The 18,689-nt window shown below is 50.2% G+C and overlaps 1 protein-coding gene across 1 annotated transcript in view; it reads left to right on the forward strand.

Moving 5' to 3' along the window:
• The window catches only part of Ramp1 (receptor activity modifying protein 1), a 48,109-nt gene extending 33,095 nt beyond the window's left edge, over positions 1-15,014 (forward strand). Inside the window, exon 3 of the mRNA XM_059278187.1 lies at positions 14,436-15,014. Coding sequence (XP_059134170.1) covers positions 14,436-14,691 — 256 coding nt within the window. The 3' untranslated portion in view covers positions 14,692-15,014. The remainder of the gene's footprint in view (positions 1-14,435) is intronic.
• The last annotated feature ends 3,675 nt before the right edge of the window (positions 15,015-18,689 follow it).

The following is an 18,689-nucleotide window of genomic DNA, read 5'->3' on the forward strand; positions in this document are numbered from 1 at the left end:
GATTTCTCTAATCCCTGAAAGAGGTTGAGTTAGGACAGGAGGTACAGAATTGGCACAGGGGACAGCAAGTTGGTGACATGTTGGGTTGTCTGGTGCAGGGGTACAGCAGAGGGGACAGATCAAGGACACATTCACGAAGCCCTGCAGATATTCACTGGCTGCAGGAAGATGTAGGGTTTCTTGAGAAGAAAGGGATGGGAAGAGCCAAGCTCTGGATGGCTGCCCGGAAGCTGGGATAGAGGGTAGACTGGAGGAGACCGCCCCTCCTTCCAGCTACCATTGCATGCTTCCTAAGGACAACAGCCCTGAATGGCAGCATCCAAATATAGCATCCCGGCTGTCACGCCTAATCCCAGGCTTGGACACATGCGTGTCTCCAAGACCTGTTGGGCCTCACCCTCCCTGAGTACAGACCCTGCTGCCTACCCCTCCTCAGCTGGGCTCAAGGTCAGCTTCTCCTATCTAGACAGAGAATCCCTGTGACAGGGGTCCCAAGAGCGCTCGCTCTAGTAAATTGCACTCAGGCCACAGGGAAGGCACACGTACCCAGTCACAGGAACTCGGTAGTCAGCCATTGTGCCCTGTGTCCCCCAGGGCTGGACTCACTGGCATGGAATAGCCCCCTGTCCAGACCCTGATGCCAGTGCTGGCAACGAAGTCTGCAACTTTGCCTTGGACGCTGGCTGAATGCTAACGCTGCTTCGTCTCACAGCTCCAGGAGCTGGTTCCTGACCAGGCCTGTTCTCAGAGGTGGCATTGTGCCCACCCTCCTGGTGGGGCCTCTCCACGGGGAGCTGGCTTGGCAGCTATGGGCTGCATCTGTGCCAGAGCCAGCTGCATGTGGGCCAGTGATGGATTTAGAATCTTCTCTTCCTCTGAGCCTGGGCAGAGGCGCCCGAGTCCTCTGTGGCCTGGGGCCTTAAGAGTAGGAATAGCGGAGGAAGGGCAGGGGACAAGGTGCCAGGACAGAAGAGCCCTCCCAGGGGACAGAGGAAGCAGCTGCATCGGTAGAAGAGGGTTCTGCACTGGCCTGCTATGATCTCTCTGTAGGTCTCTTCAGCAAGTACCCTGGTGTGTAGAGGAAACATATATACCTACACAAGGCTGGGTGAGGAGTGAGCCCACCATGATACCAGGTACCCTGGTTCCCTGCCCTCTGAAAGGCAAGACTTAGCCATCTTAGGAGCCAGCAACGAGGGTATAAGAGACTGGAACCCCAGCCTAAGTGAGTCCCATTCCATATGCATGAGGTGTCCACCAGTCCCAAGTGGTGGAGACTTGGACTGGCCTGCCTGGGCCTCAGCAGACCTCGCGGCATCCACCTTTCTCCACATCCCTGTTGCCTTGAAGGCTGCACAGCCCCTCTTGGCCTTTCCTCCTAGACCCTATTCTCTTCAGGCTGGACTTCGCTGAGGAAGCCTGGCAGGTCATCGAGGAGTAAGTGTTTGGAGCTCCAACTGCCCTGTGGCCAGAGGAGCCCCAGGCCTGGGTTTGGAGCGGGTGTGTGATAGCACTGTACCATGCTTTCCTACAACCTGTGTCTCCATCCTCAGAAATATAAGAGCAAAGCGCAGGATCTCTGGACTGTGGCAGTCCCCCTGGATGGGTGCTTCTCTTCATGGGGACAGTGGGGGCCCTCACAGGCTCTGCTCAGTGGCCTCCCACTTAGCCCTGGGGACATTTTCCCAGATGAACATGCAGCTCAGTAGTCACACGGATGGCATCACTTGCAGAGGTGGGGGACAGCAACCTTTGTTAACTGAGCAAGCCCAAGACCCTGTGGGGGAGAGGGACACCCTCCTCCAAACAGTGTGGCCCATGGCAGACAGCAGGGATGGGTCAGATTGCTCCACTGAGAAACAGGCCCTGATGTCCTCCACTTTCTCCATGCCCTCAGACCTTCCTTCCCCTGGGATCAAAGAGGCATTCCCAGCTCTGAGTATGCAGAGTGTGGGCTGCATTTCCAACAGGCTGGTGAGTTGGAGACTCACACACACACACACACACCACCCCACACGCCCCACCCCCCGCAGACCAGGTGCTCACACAGAAGTTCCAGACTTCCCCTGGGCTCCTCTGCCCAGACCTGAAGGCCAGAATGGTGCCCTCTGGTGGGCACTGGAATCTCAGAGACGATTCTCACCATTATTCACTGGGCCTCTATGTGCTTACAGGGCTTGTATGGGGGCCCCCGTGGTCCAGCAGGGAGTCTCCCTCTTGCCACTGGAACCTTTCCAGAGTCCCTTCTCCCAGGCTTTGTCCCTTTTCTTAATCTCTTGAAAGGAGAGATTGCCAGCAGTGGTCAACGGGTGCCGTGTGCGCATGTGTGAGGCAAGTGACTTCAGACTCTCGAGGTTCTGCACGACGCCTGTAGTGATGTTGCTGGTTATCGACCTAAGGGTCTTGGCAGCCTGACCCATGCTGCCATGTCTTGGACAATACCCAAGCTGGCAAATCCCTTGTACAGCCTGGGAAATGGCTTTGCTTCAATGTCAGAAGTCTCTTATACAGCTCTGGGCAACGTCATCTTAAAATAGTCATTTGCCAGTCACGTGGTTAATGGAATGCTCAGGCTGGCGAAAGAACGGGGACCTCTTGATACTCAACTCCCCTCTGAGTATCCCGACCAGGATACTGATATCCCGACCAGGAGTGTCCGTCTTCTCCGTACTCCTGCTGCACGTCCCAGTGGACCAGCCACACCATGTGAATCTCCAAAAGTAACGGCTGGCTCAGATCCCACCGGCCCAGCACACGGTTCCCTAACCTAGGACGTGTTGAAGTGCTTTAGTCCAACAATTAGCAAGACTTCCTTATACATCTGCCCAGTGTCTGGGGGAAAATAAAGCGCTCTGTTGTCTCCTGCCTCCTACAGCACTGGGCAGCTCCCTGGCTTGTCTGAACACCACCGGTAAACAGGGTAGAATGTGTTCTCCTGCGCTGGGGTGGAGACCTGTGCAGACTGTCTACTCGGGTAGCTCTGGCTATTCACTCCATTCCGGACCATGCTGAACTAAGGACATCAGGACTTTCTGCAGCCATGGAAGCAAACTCTGTCCACTGCAGAAAGTCCCTGCTGCCTATTTTTGGAATCTTGGGTAGGCATTCTGCCGCCACAGACAGAAACCACCATCCAGAAGGCAGCTAAGTGCTTCAGAAGGATCATCTTCTTCCTGACTGACTGACGGAGTAGTTCCAGACACCACGAGCAAGCAGGTGCTGGCTGAGGGCAAGGGCCTCTTCACGGAGAGAGGAGGTCTCAGAAATAAGTGTTGGCTAGGTGAGCATGCCCATGCAGGAGGATCATGAGTTTGACACCAGCCTGGACGACATAATAAGACTCTGTCTCAACATAGTAGAAGAAATGAGTTGTTGTTGTTGTTTTGCTTTTGAGGCAGGGTTTCTCTGTGTAGTTTTGGTGCCTGTCCTGGAGCTTGCTCTGTAGACCAGGCTGGCTTCGAACTCACAGAGATCCGCCTGGCTCTGCCTCCCGAGGCATGCACCACCACCACCAGGCTAAGAAACAAGGTTTATCAAAAGCTTCCCGGCATCCGATGGTATTATCTAGTGACATGTTGAGGTGTGACTTTATGGTGGTAGACGCAAAGCTATCCTTTAACGTGGTCTGCACAGCATGTTGAAGCCCATGGGCACTTTGCAGAGGCCTTCTGCACCTCTCCATTCTTCCTTTCTCTCTTGTCTTTTTCTTTTTCTTTGCTTATTTTTTGAGACAAGGTTTCAAACCGTAGACCAGACTGGCTTCAGACTTACAGCTATCCTCTTGCCCTGCATCTGGAGCGCTGGGATTCAAGGTGTGCTCCACCATGCCCAGCACACTGTATGTTCTTTACATGTTAACCTGGTGCTTTCTCTAATTAACTTGCTGCTTTTATAGTTGATGCCTTCTGCTCTTTCCCTGCCTAGATTAGATGCTTCAGAATCGTGCCTGTTTTGTTGGAGCGTTTTGTTTTGTTTCTTTTTTTTTTTTTTTTTTTTTTTTTTTTCTAGACTGGGTTTCTTTGTGTAGCCCTGGCTGTCTGGGAACTCATTGTGTAAACCAGGCTGGTCTTGAACTCAGAGATTTGCCTGCTCCTGGCTCCCCAGTGCTGGGACTAAAGGCATGAGCCACCATGCCCAGCTATTATAGCTATTTTAAAGAACCAGCTTTTGAATTTTCTGATCTATGTTACTGTTCTTAATGCATCAGTAAGTTAGTTTTAAATAGTCATTAATGGTTTTAAATGAATAGTTTTAAATGCACACACACACACACACACACACACACACACACACACAGGTTACGTGTATATATAGCCCACACTGCCTTGGACTCACTAGGTAGCCAAGGCTGGCCTTCAACTCCCAGTGATCCTTCTGCCTCAGCCTTCAGGGTACTAGGTTAGGGGTGATATGTCACCACTCCTGGCTTTTCGTGTAGCTTTGTATTCATATCACAATAATAATTTGCAACTATACATTCTTCTCAGAATTCGTTTTGGAGCTGATTTAATTAACTTTTACATGCATGAAATACTGTTGTATTTCCATAGCTGCCTGTAATTGAATGTTTTAACTCTCGAGTGACCCTCAAACTTGGGTAACCCTCAAACTACTTGGCACCTTTCATTTCTAGAGACGACATTCTTTAAAAATTGTCCTTTTCTTGGCAGCATTTTAGGTTTTTTGTTTATTTGTTTGTTTGTGTTTTTGTGATTTTTTTGAAACAGGGTTTCTCTATGTAACAGCCCTAGCTGTCCTGTCCTGGAACTTGCTTTGTAGACCAGGCTGGTCTTAAACACACAGAGATCCACTTGCCCCTGCCTCCTGAATACTGGGTTTAAAGGAATGCGCCACTAAGCCTGGCAACATTTTAGTTTTTAACATTGGAGCCAAGGAATATTATCCTGTGACTTTTACTTAGGGAATTCGTTGGCTTTTTCTCTGCTGCCTAATAAGGATCTGGGGATTTTTGACAAGATTGTTGATTGTTGTAGAATCACAAGGTCACTTATTTTGTGTTCATTTCACATTCTTTTGAGCTAAATTGTGGAGGCATACTAAGACCCCTCCTCTATGAAGATGGGAAGATGTACATATGTCTGTCAGACCCCCAGCACACACACACACACACACACACACACACACACACACACACACACATACACACACACACACACACACACACACACACACACACACACACACGGGGATTTGCAGGCTCTGGTGCTGTAGATGTCTCTGCCTGGGTCTGCCCTGCACTGCAGTGCGCTGCCCCACAGCAGCCCCACGGCTGCTTTCCTACCTGCCTGGCATTTGCTTTTGTTCTCCTTTGCTTTTAAGGTGACTGTTCTGAACAGGCTAAGTAAGATTAGGTCACAGCAGCGGGAACCGGAAAAGGGGAGCTGAGATGCCCAAAGTGGATCAGAGCCCGGTTGTGAGTGAGGGTCACAGCGGTCCGTTGTGGCAGCCCAGGACCCACATGTCTTAGCTTGGGAGGCAAGGGCACTGGCAGGGACCTCCTGTTTGAGGGTGTCTCAGGAGAGGACAGAGAAGAAGGAAGGAGTTTTGTGGAAAGGGGGCCTCCACAGCCCACCTCCTACATACAGTGCCCTGCCCTGCCCCGTCCCAGGCAGCCCCAGTCTTCACAATGCCCAGGAGGCCACTGAGACCTCCCGATTCAGGGAAGCAGGAAGGAGGCTGTCCCATGTGGTACACCACCGCCCACCTCCTGCTGTCCCAGAAATGAGGCACTGATTTGCAATGCAGTGGCCTCAGATGCAGTCTTCTTCCTAAAATAAACTTCTGTGAAACCATGAAAATAACGTATCCTAACTGCAGAAAACCACAGCCTACTGTCCCTTCGTTGGGAGGAGCCCTAGAAGGCTGGCTCTCCTACAGGGACACACACTCAACCAGAACTGAAGGCTTTAGGCTGCCATGTGGACTTTCTTTGCTTGGCACCTTCATGCAAAGAAGTACCTGACGGTACCCTAGAATTCTTCCTGAAAGCTGTCTTCATAATAGAGGCCCCTCCAAGTGCCTCTGCAGTGTGTCAGTCTCTACTTGTCATTATTTGGCCTCAGTTGTATACCTCCTCTTACTGCCCTTGTCCACATCACATGCGTTCCGTTTTGTTTTGAGATAGATTCTCATGTAGCCCAAGCTGGCCTCAAACTCATTACGTAGCCAAGGGTGGCCTTGAACTCCTGATCCTCTGTCTGCACTTCCCAAGTTCTGGATTACAAGCATGTACTGCAAGAATCAGTTTCTGCAATACTGGGGATGGAACCCATGCCTTAAGACATTTTTTAAGATAGGCTATTCCTATGTAGTGTAGGGTGGCTTTGAACTTGTGATCCTCCTTCCTTGGCCTCTTGAGTGTTGGGATTACAGGTGTCCCTCCACACCAGGCTTCCTTTGTTTCTGTATAAGTGAGGCTGAGTTCTTCTGATATGCTTATTTATAAATCATTTCTACTTACAGAAGAAATATGTAGTCAGCCAGCCATGGGCCTCCCTGTCTGCGTGTTTTCAGGCTCCCACACTCTCCCTATCAATCCTGACAGCTGGCATCTTGCCAGGCTCTTGAGGCTAGCCCCAAGTGGGTCAACTGGGGGTGGGAAGCATAGCACTCTGAACCGACAGTATGGAAGCTGCTGGAGCCTCCAGGCTGTGACTGTCCTGGGGGAGGGCAGCAAAGGCTCGTGCCAAGACAGTGAACCAAATCCCAAGGGTTTCTCCTTGGAGTTTCGGAGGGGTTAGACACTCCGCATCAGTCAGCTTTGTCAAGAGTTTATAGGACATGAAGCATGCACAGTGAGCCTTTACCACTAGTGGTTGCCAGGGAAGAGGCAAGGAGAAAACTTGTAGCTATGAGGTACCCATTCTGTCAGGCCCTTTACCACATGTAATTAGACCTGTCCAGTCACCTGCGGAGGGAGCTGTTCGTCATTTTAAGGTGAGGCTACCAATGCACGAACATGTGAGATGAAGTCCTTAGGGTTGCTAAGAGGTAAAGCTGGCACAGAAACCCAGGTGGTGGGTGGCAGGACACAAGCTCAGATGCTTGGTGTTAAGGGCAATTGTGGCCAGAAGAGGAACAACTGCAGCCTTAAGATGTCCCCAGAGGAGCAGACTCACTGTGTGCATCAGGGGGCAGCAAATCAGAAGCCGTGAACCATGGGGCCCAAAGCCATGGCTTGAGACCCAGAAGTTTGGAAAACTCCCACTGTCGTGTTCAGGAACATTCCAAGCCAAGTTTGCTTAGGGGCCCAGAATAGCAAGTCCTAGCCAAAAAAGGATAATTATTCAGTTACATGAGAACTGAAAATTAGGGAGTTAGAGCCAGAACACGCTTCGTAACTATTTTGAGTCCTCTAGCTATCTCTGTGTTCTTTGAACAGAAGCATGTCCGCCCTCCAAAGGGAATTCTTTTATCTCATCTCACTGATAGAACACGCACAATAGTTACTGAAAGCCTCAGCTGTCACTTCTGCATAAACAAATGGGATGCATCGGGCAGCCATCCTCACAGTGCAGATATTTTTAGAGAGAGGTGGCTTCCATCTAGCAGGCTAATGTATCAGGGAGAGAGAGTCCAGGTCCCAGAATAGCAGGGCCACACACTCAGCCTCCTGCAGCCTTAGTGTGCAGTCTGTGGTGACCTGGCTTCCAGAATCAGGGACTCCTAACTATTCTGGTCAGCTGAGAAAGAGAAGGCACCTCCTGCCAGGCCACATCCCCAGACTACAGAGGACTTTGTTCCGGGTGATTTGTCACCAGAACTATCTCTGGGTTTGGGTGGACAAGGACAGTCTACCCCACTAGTGCCTAGTTGACCAACGTCAGCTCCAAATGTGGTCTTTGACTTTAAGCAGGACACATTGAGTACTTGCTGTGTTTGGAGTCTTTCCTGATGAAAACCAGGCTGCCCCAACTTCCTACGGCTTTTCCCACTTGTGTTCTCTAACTGAGCCATAAGTCCTTTGCTTGCTTAGAAAGATCAAGCTTCCTCGGCCCAGAGAGTCTCTGGCTTGCCTGTCCCTGGAGGGAAGTCAGCATTAATTACTATAGGCATTGCTATTCCTCTGTGTGTGTGTGTGTGTGTGTGTGTGTGTGTGTGTGTGTGTGTGTGTTTTAAGAATTATTTATTATATTTACAGTGTTCTGCTTCTATGTATATCTGCAGGTCAGAAGAGGGCACCAGATCTCATTATAGATGGTTGTGAGCCACCGTGTGGTTGCTGGAAACTGAACTCAGGACCTCTGGAAGAGCAGTCAGTGCTCTTAACCTCTGAGCCATCTCTCCATCCCACCTTTGTGTGTCTTTATGCCTGAGACTCTTTCTTGGGCCTTCAGGCTTTGATGCATGTTTGATAGTCTCTGTGTATTTGTTGTTTGTTACTGTGGGATAATTCTTTTGTACACTGTGAAAATGTGTTGCTCTCATTGTTAATAAAAAGCTGATTGGTTGATAGCTAGGCAGAATTTTTGGGGCAGAGAGAAGCCTGGGAAGAAGGACTCGGAAGAAACAACATGGGAAGTTTGTAGATGAGGTAAACGAGCCTCAGGGCAGCACACAGATAAACAGAAATGGGTTAATTTAAGTTGGAAGAGCTGGCTGGAGACAAGCCTAAGCTATTGACTGAGCATGTATAATTAATATTAAGTCTCTGAGTGGTTATTCGGAAGTGGCTGGCAGAGCAGAGCTGATCCCGGTCCCAACGAAAAACTCCACCTATAGGTTGTTGCTTTGTTTTGAATCCTGCTTGGGGCTCTCTGACTTTGAGTTTTTTATTTAATGTCTTTCATTCATTTGGGACACTTCTCTGGCCATTATCTTATTAAATATATCTTCTGCTGCATTCCCCTCCCACCTCTGGGACTAACCAGCAAGCTGGAGTTGATATCACACGTGGTGGTATGATGTGCCCATTGGATCCCTCTGCAATGCCTTCCCATCTTTTTCCTCATTGTGTTCCAGTTGGTGTAATTTCTCCCCTCCTGTCCTCTATCTCTCCGACTCCTCCTCTAGCCATGTAGTCTGCTGCTGAGCAGCCCAGCCAAAGACTGGTCTTTTAAAAATTAGATTTATTCACTGGACGGACTGGTCTTTTGAAATTTAGATTTATTCACTGAACGGACTGGTCTTTTAAAAATTAGATTTATTCACTGGATGGACTGGTCTTTTGAAATTTAGATTTATTCACTGGATGGACTGGTCTTTTAAAAATTAGGTTTATTCACTGGATGGACTGGTCTTTTAAAAATTAGATTTATTCACTGGACGATGGTGGCGCATGCCTTTAATCCCAGCACTCAGGAGGCAGAGCCAGGTGGATCTCTGTGACTTTGAGGCCAGCCTGGTCTACAGAGTGAGTTCCAGGACAGGCACCAAAACTACACAGAGAATCCCTGTCTCAAAAAAAAAAAAACAAACAAACAAACAAAAAACAAAAAATTAGATGTATTCCTTGTGTTTTATACATGACTGTTTTGCCTGCACATATGTGTGTATACCATATGTATGCTTGGTGCCAAGTAAGTGATGATTGTGAACCACCATGTGGGTGCTGGGAATCGAAACCCAGTCCTCTGAAAGAGCAACAAGTGCTCGGAAGTATGATCTTTGATGCTTTCTAATCCCAGCAATCTTCCTTCCCACGGCTTCCTCCTCCTCCCCTTCCTCTTCCTGTTTCTTCCCCAGTCTCATTTTGAGACAGGATCTCACTAGGCTGGCCTGGGACTCACAGTTCTCCTTCCTCTGCTTCCCAAGTGCTGAGATGGCAAGCCTACACACCACACCCAGAACCTTTTGACTCTCTAGGTTTCCAGCTCGGCTGAAGTCCCGTGTCTGTTTATGTATAGTCCCTTCCTTTCTTGCCAGACCCTTTATTGTCCTAGTCATTGTAAAACGCTTGTCTTGCCTTACCATGATGAAACGCTAAGGTAGGCTAGTTAGCCCATAGTTTTGGAGGTTCTGGCGGGGGACCTGTGGCAAATGGCAATGGTAGGGGTATGTTCAGAAGCAAGTGCTGCCATGCCAGACAGAAAGCCGGAAAGCGTGATGGGGCCAGGCTCAGGCTCTTGCAGCCACCCTCCTATGAGACCATCCTAACCCCTGACCTGGGAGGATCCCTGGTCAGTACCAGCTCCAAACAGCACTACACCACAGCACCTTCTGATCATCACAGGCTAGGTCATCCATCCTTCCTTTTGTTCTTGCTGTTTTCAAGCAAAACGCTTCACAGTTTTCAGTTGGCTGCTGAGCGTTCCTGTGTGGTAGAAGCTGAGGTAAAAGGAATTTGTATGGGGAAAGAGGCAAGCCCTCTCTGGCAGTCAGCTAGATGGGATTCCAGCCATTCTGACAGGAGTCAGTAGGTAAAGGATTTATTATTGCTGTGGTCATCTTTAGTGCCCCATAGGCTTTAGATCTCCCTGCAGATGGGCTGACTTGCTGTGTTCAAGGAAGGATTCAGGCACTGAAGGACAGTCCCCAGTGTGGCCCTCAGCCTCCAGCTGTCCCCTATGTCCCGTGACACTATTCCCGAGGAGATACTATACAGACATCTACTCAGCCCAGATAGGAAGTCTATGACAGACCGAGGTAAAGCTAGCTCCGAAGTCCATCTTGGTGGGGGAAAAGTTTGTTGGGTTACATAGAGTAATACAGGTGAAGAGCTACTTCAAGAGTATGGTGACTCAGAAGCAGCCGCATTACCAAAGCCACCCCAGCATAGGTGGAACCTTGGAGCTCATTGCATGTCATGGCAGCTTGACAGCTCAGAGAGTGTCTTCTAGGAAGTTTTGCTGATCTGAGCCTGGTCGAGCCTCCTCAGCAGGCGTTATAGCTTATATAAGCTTGGGGAAGGAGAGACCCAGTGCATCTGATCAGCTTCAGGGACTTCCTGAGTTGTTTTTTGTTTGTTTGTTTGTTTGTTTGAGACAGGGTCTTGCTTTGTGGCTGGCCCTGGCTGGCTTCAAGCTTGCTTTGGAGACCAAGCTGGCCTTGAACTCACAGAGATCCACCTGCTTCCAGACAACTTTTTTTGCATTTTTTTTTTTTTAGATTTTATTTATTTTATGTGTATGGGTGTTTTGCCTTCATATACATTAGTGTGCCACATGCATGCAATGCCCATGGAGGTCAGAAGAGGACATCAGATCCTCTGGAACTAGAGTTACAGACAGCTGTGAGCCACCATGTGGATACTGGGACGTGAACCTGGGTCCTCCGCAAGAGCAACAAGTGCTCTTAACTACTGAGCCATCACTGCTGAGCCGTCTCTCCAGCCCTGTACTTGCTGGCTCTCAATGAGCTTCTAGCTTTAGAGGAAATTGCTACACAACACCTGGGCCTGTGTCACCCTGTGAAGCTCCCCAGCTGTCCACAGCACAGATCACCGCCTCCAGAGTCACTAGGGAATGGGAGAGGCCTCTGTCATCATCAGCCATCATCAGTTTAGACGTGCCCTCAGCCACAGCATCTGCAACAGCTGTGCTCTGCCTGCTGTCTGGGGCCAGGGGATGAGTGGGGTGGAGGGCAGGGCTCTACAGAGTCTCCTGATCACCCCCATTGTAGGAAAAAACCTCTGCCTGGCATCCTGCCGGGCGCTAGGCCCATACCAGGAGGGCAGCCGCTCCAGCAGGACTCCGGAGATACGTGGTGTGCTGTGCCTGTTCCCTGCCCCCCCCCCCATCCTTATCACCAGCATCCACCGGAATCTTTCTCATGGAAACAGGGCCTGCCGGAGTTTCAGGCCCCAGCAATTCTACACAGGCTCCAGCTCGGGTGCTGTCAGCTTGCTACATGGAGCAAGGCCCCCACTTTCTCTGTCTTTTCTTCCTCCACTTGGCTACAGTTCTGTGTTCGCTCATAAATTAGGGTGACTTGGAGCTCTACAGCTCAGCTCTGATGGATCCCAGGCAAGTGTGAGGTTTTTTGAGGTTTCAGTGAGAACTATGACACTTGCACACCCTAACTGGAAACAGCAGGGGGTCACTTTATATTCTCTCTCTCTCTCATGTGAGTGTGTGTTTGTGAGAGTGTGTGTGTGTGTGTGTGTGTGTGTGTGTGTGTGAGAGAGAGAGAGAGAGAGAGAGAGAGAGAGAGAGAGAGAGAGTGTGAGACAGAGAGAAAATGTGTGTGAGAGAGAAGAGAGTGTGTGTGAGTGTGTGTGTGTGAGAGAGTGTGTGTGAACGATATGTGTGTGAGTGTGTGTATGTGAGAGAGTGAGTGTGTGAGTGTATGCGAGAGAGTATGAGTGTGTATGTGTGACAGAGAGTGTGTGAGAGAGAGTGTGTGTGTATGTGAGAGTGTGTGTGTGAGAATGTGTGTGTGAGTGTGTGTGAATGTGTATGTAAGAGAGTGTGCGTGTGAGTGTGTGACAGAGAGTGTGTGTGTGAGAGAGAGAGAGATAGACAGAGACAGAGAGATAGAGAGAGAGTGTTTTGGTATATGCACAGGTGGGTGCAGGTACACTTGCCTGTGTGTGCACACGTGGAAGCCAGAGGTCAATATCAAGTGTTTTCCTCTTTTGTTCTCCACTTCATTTTTTGAGGCACAGTCTCTCCCTGAACCTGGAGATTCCAGCTTCAGCTATACTGGCTGGCCCACTGGGCCTCGGGATCTGCCTGTCTACCCTCGGGTCCAGACTCATGTCCTCACACTTCCACAGCCGGACTTTACCTACTGTGCCGCCTCCCCAGCTCTGCCCCACCTTGTTTTCTTTTTCGTTGTTGTGCTGGGAATGGCTGAGGTCCCTGGCCTGATGCACAGTCTGGGGATGACATTTCGGCTTGCTCGTGTTTGCAGAAAAGTGTCTCATGGATGTTGGAGCCGCTGGTCTCCTCGGGCATGTGTGCCCCATGACAGACAACTGTATTTAGGGGTCACCATGTAGACTCATGAAACTCATTCCTGCCTCTAGGCCTCATGATGATGCATGCTCAGCCGCATGAGCCCATGTTACAGGTAATTCTCAGGCCTGCCTGCTCTGCACAGTTTTCCTAAACATGCACATCTGAGACTTCATGACAGTCCTGATGGGCACCTGTTCCAGCCTGCCAGTCACACCTGCGCTGTGGTCGCACAGAAGCAGAGGGAGCCTGCTCACCCAAGAGGAGCTTGGGAACACCCACAGGGCAGGATCTCATTAAGAACCCAGGCTAGCCTTGTGGCTGAGGCCCATTGTGGCTTCCAAACCTCCCAGCAAGTGAGATTTGGACCCAGACAAGGAAGGTCCAACATTCAACCAGATCTAGGCCCTGGAGCCAGATGGCAGGAGGGGAGAAGTGCCGACCCTCTGGTCAGCCTGTAGCCTCATGTCCCTATCCTCCCTATACAGCTCCAATTCCTCTTCTGTAAGGTCTCGAGTCCCGGAGTACCCTGGAGCAAATGAGGCCACACACAGAACGTGCTGGCCCCGTGTCTGGCACACATGAGCACCCAGGGGATGTTGGCAACTGCAGCCATTGTCATGGGGATGTTTACAAAGATCTATAAGGCTATCAATTCCTTTGGACAGCACTGCCCCCAAGCCCTATAAAGACCTCTCTTCTTATGTCATCTATCCAGAAGAGGTCTGGGGGGGCGGGGATGTGAGTTGGGGAGGCCGATGGAGCCCATGCCTTTTTCCTCCACTTCAAGAGGATATTGGATTCTCACGTTCTAGCCTGGAAGGTGACTTGGGAGAATGCCAAGGGCAGGATTCCCTTGGGAATGATTTGTTCTGCTTCATTTAAGGAGAGTCCATGACCACAAGCTCTTCAGAACCAGCCTTCACCGATGCTCCCTAGGGAGCCTTGCCGCCTTGTACCGTGGTGACAGGGAGTCCCGAGACATCCAGAGGGGCCTAGAATGAGCTTGCTTAGTGTCAGCTTTGGGGCTCCGGTGTCTCTGGCACAAGTAAATCCCCATGGCCTCCTTCAATCCCCAGAACCCACATTGTGGGGAGAGAACCAGTTCCTACAAGTCATTCTCTCACATCCACATCCACATGGTCTCTCTCTCACATGCTCACTAAAGAAACAATAAATAAATAACTGTGAAAGAAGCCAGGGACTTTGCCTGAGCCAGGTCCTTGCCCACAGCCTCTTCTTCCCTACCGATGGCCCACTGTCACTGAGTCAGGAGGTGACCAGCTTAGTGGGGACCTTTGGTAGGCTAAGAGGGGGCCTGTCTGTCAGCTTTGTCCTCAGTCTCTTGGCCTAAGGCTACAGCAGGCACCTGTCACCTCCCCCTCTAATATCTGGGCTAATGGCCTAGTAAAGGACATCTGGGACTGACCGGGAACTACCTACGGTCCTCACCTGCTGGACCGGAGCTTTGCCTTGGGGCCTGGGCTTCTGGAAGGAGGGGAAAGACTGCTTTGCCACTGGCTAGACCAGGCTGAGCCCCAGCTGGGTCCCCTGACAGCCTCTTTTTTGTACCCACAGGAGCTATGGGGAGCTCACTTACTGCACCAAGCATGTGGCAGACAAGATTGGCTGTTTCTGGCCCAATCCAGAAGTGGACAAATTCTTCATCGCTGTCCACCATCACTACTTCAGCAAATGCCCCATCTCAGGCAGAGCGCTGCGGGACCCTCCCAACAGCATCCTCTGCCCTTTCATCATGCTCCCCATCACCGTCACGCTGCTCATGACTGCACTGGTGGTCTGGAGGAGCAAGCGCACAGAGGGCATTGTATAGGTATCCCGGGCAACGGGGAGTTGGGGTGTCATGGGCCTGGCCTAGCAACAGCCTCGGGCTGATAACAAGACAGGCCCCACATTGCATCCTGCTCTAACCTAGTTAGCACAGGACTTCCAAGTGGCTCTGCATTAAGCTGAACATGGCTCTAGCTGGAGGCCTCTAGTAAGGGAGCGGGGGCATGCTTCTACTTACCTCTGAGAGAATTCTAAGTGCCAGATCTCCAATATACTCCTCACTATTGTGGACCTTCTGACCTCCAAGCAAGACTGCATAGATGTGTTTGTGGATGCATAGTTTGTGATTAAAAGAGTATTCTTAAACTTGGGAAGTGTTCTAAATTCTGGGTAGAAATAACCTATACATACCGGGCGGTGGTAGCGCACACCTTTAATCCCAGCACTCGGGAGGCAGAAGCAGGTGGATCTCTGTGAGTTCGAGGCCAGCCTGGTCTACAGAGCAAGATCCAGGAAAGGCTCCAAAACTACATAGAGAAGCCCTGTCTTTTCAAGCCTTTTCTTGAAAAAAGAAAAAGAAATAACCTATACAAGGAGGCGAAGAGTGGAAGAAAAATCAAGCCACCTCTGCAGGTCTGCATTTTGCTGATGGGGGTTTATCTTGGGGCCTCTGACCAGATGATACGCAGTCCAAGGTCCCCTGTGTATGCTCAGGGGTTCCCAAGTGATCAAGTGATTCTGATGCCTTAGGTCTCTATTGCACAGTCCCTGGTTTCCTTTTTCCTTTTTTTTTTTTTTTGTTTTTGTTTTTTGTTTTTTGTTTTTTCAGGACAGGGTTTCTCTGTGTAGCTCTAGCTGTCCTGGAACTCAATCTGTAGACCAGGCTGGCCTCAAACTCATAGCGATCCGCCTGCCTCTGCCTCCCGAGTGCTGCGATTTAAAGGTGTGCCCTGCCACCACCTGGCACAGTCCTTGCTTTTAGTCCTTGGAGAAAATAATCATCCATTGGAGACTATCAAGAACACCTACCACGAGCCAGAACCAAGGGCCCTTGATCATAGTACCTTCCCTAAGAAAACACCAGTACACAGGATAAGTGAAGGCCAAGAGGTGCCAGGGAAGTGACTTCCTCTCCTACTCAAGCATTGGCCTCCTTGGGAGGCCATGGGCAGCAGTGACAGTATTAAAAAATAAGATTGAGCTGTGGCAATGCATTCCTGGAATCGAAGCACTTTTGGGGGCTGAGGCTGGAGAATTGCTGTGAGTTTGGGGCCAGCCTGAGCTACTGAGCGGGAAGGGGAAGAAGGAAGAGGGGGAGGGACAAAGGAGATTGGATTCATTTGTAACCTGAACTGGAGACCAGAGTGCCTTCCAGGACTTTGACAAGGAAATCTACAAGAAGGTGGGGGGGGGGGGGTCGCGATGGGGACAGGAGGGGGATGATGACGACAAGACTCTCATAAGTCACAGAATCCAAAAGCAGCGAGAGAACTGGGGAGCTCAGCTTGGGAAACCGAGCTGACCCAGTCAGTGTTTTGTTCCCGGAGCTGCTCATATTAACGAGCTCGCGGGGTTTCCGGTAAACCAAGAAGGCTGGAGATTGAGGTCATCTTCAAAGCTGTGCTCGGCTAAGCAGGAGGCAGGCAGGGAAGCCCTGAGCCAGATCCCTTGCCTATCAGCCTTCTAGGGAAGCTTGGTCCACTGGGAGTGGATCTTGATCCATTCGTCAAAAAAGAGCGTTCGTGGTGTCCTCCTGAAGACAAGTCAGAAGTGTGGACCAGAAGTCTTGAGTACTTGTTCTCAGTGACTTCTCTTCTAGGAATTCATCCCAAGTACGTAATTAGACATGTGCAAAATGGCCCATGGGGCCCAGGAGCGGAAGAGAGGAGACACCCTCAGTGGCCTGACCGAGGACCACTCCATCAAATTAACTCCAGATGACACAAGGCAACCAACTCAGTTTCCTTAAATGACATACATGGCGGGTGTTTCACAGGATGTGGAGTTCATTGAAAAGAGCAGATTTTAAAACAGGAAATCAAGGTGACCTCTATGTTGGGTTTGTTTACACACACAGTCCCTGTCCCCAGGCCACATTACGCTGGGGGGAAAGTCATGTAATAGGTGTAATAGGCCTCCTAGAAGACAGAGCACCACACTCAGGTCCGCATCTGGCTGCTACCATCCCAGCGGCTGGACGTCATTTCCTGGTGAAGGGTGATATGGTCCAACCCGAACTGGCTGTTCTAGCTGTGTGTCCTTGAGCAACTAACTCATCTCTGGTACCCATGGGGGAGATGACTTGGAGTATGTGAACCAACTGCCTTTTCCCAGAGATGGTGTTTGATCTCCTGAAAGACCAAGTAGCCAGTCAGAGGAGCACCGTCCTTAGGACCAGGCAGGAAGAGTGATCAGCCTGAGGCAAGACTGACAGCTGAGAACAGGAGGCTGTGAAACACATTTTTTAAAAAGATTTCAAAACTTGTATTTATATATGTACAACATTTTTCCTTCAGAACCCCTGAAGGTTACAGATGGTTGTGAGCTGCCCTGTGGGTGCTGGAAATGGAACCTGGGTTCTCTGCCAGAGCAGTAAGAGTTTGACTGCGCCTTCTCTCCAGGCCTGGGATGCTTTTCTCTGCAGTTCACCTCTGTGGTGAGCACAGAAGATCTACAGCACAGTACAGAAGAGCAAATTCCTTATGGGACTAAGCCAAGACAGGCTAGGGGGTTGCTGACTTTACTCTGTCCCATCCACAAATGGTAGAGATAGAAAGTCCCTGAGAGGGGCTGGAGAGATGGATCAGAGGTTAAGAGTACTGACTGCTCTTCCAGAGGTCCTGAGTTCAATTCCCAGCAACCACATGGTGGCTCACAACCATCCTTAATGAGATCTGGTGCCCTCTTCTGGCCTGCAGACATGCAGGCAGAACATTGTATACATAATAAATAAATAAATCTTTAAAGAAGAAGAAGAAGAAGAAGAAGAAGAAGAAGAAGAAGAAGAAGAAGAAGAAGAAGAAGAAGAAGAAGAAGAAGAAGAAGAAGAAGAAAGTCCCTGAGAAAGGCAGCTGGGAAAATAAATGGTCTCTCTTCTTGAACCCACCCCAGCCACACTTCCTGCCTAGCCACACACCATGCAGGACTTTCTCCAACACGTTGGCAAGAGGCTGGGAAAACTTGTTTTCTGGTCACCCCTGGTGTTGGAGCAGGAGATAGGCAGGGGTGCCGGAGGGCAAGGGCAGGTGGTAACCGCTGTTCGTGCTCAGTACAGGCTGCCATGACAGTGTCTGCACCCTGCACAGGCTCAACCCATCCAAGGCACAGAGAGATGCAGTCAGACTTTTATCCTGACACCTTCTTTTAAGGAGTTCCACATTTACAAGAAGGGACAGGAGATGGCCAAGTGCCATGCAAGCATGCGGACCCTCGGTTCAATCCCCAGAACCCATAATAAAAAACAAAAACAAACAGGCCCAGTGGTGCCCACTGGTAATCCCGGTGCTGAAAAGAAGGCAGAGACAGGTGCCTCTTGAAGCCACTGGCCAGCGAGCCAACCCAGACCAGTGAGACTTTCATGTGCATATCTGTGTGCCCCACCCCCATACATAAATGCAAAACTGCCATGTACAAGTGACTGCCTGGGTCAAATCAGATGCCAGCTCCACGAGTGTCGAGGCAAGCCAATCAAATCAGATGCCAGCTCTGCCAGCGGGGAGGCAAGTCAATGGCTCCCTGGCCCTCTGTTTCCTACCTACCAAGGAATGACTGAGGGCCTTAGACAGTTCAGTATTTGCAAGGAGAGCCCTTGACATGCCCCAGCATATCACAAGTGGTCTTTTCACTTTGGCCATGGGGACTCGCCTTTGTCCAGGGTCCTGTGACCCGACTACTGCATGTATATGACTGGCCCCACTGGGTGTACCTTTCTATCTCTCAACATGCCATTTTCTGTCACCCAGAGGCTGGAAGGTGAGTGGATGAGGACACTCATTGACGGTAACAACAGGAACTACTAAGACTGTGGAGGACTTTCCTCCT

Source organism: Peromyscus eremicus, chromosome 13 (assembly GCF_949786415.1).
Source record: "Peromyscus eremicus chromosome 13, PerEre_H2_v1, whole genome shotgun sequence".
NCBI classification, from domain to species: Eukaryota; Metazoa; Chordata; class Mammalia; order Rodentia; family Cricetidae; genus Peromyscus; species Peromyscus eremicus.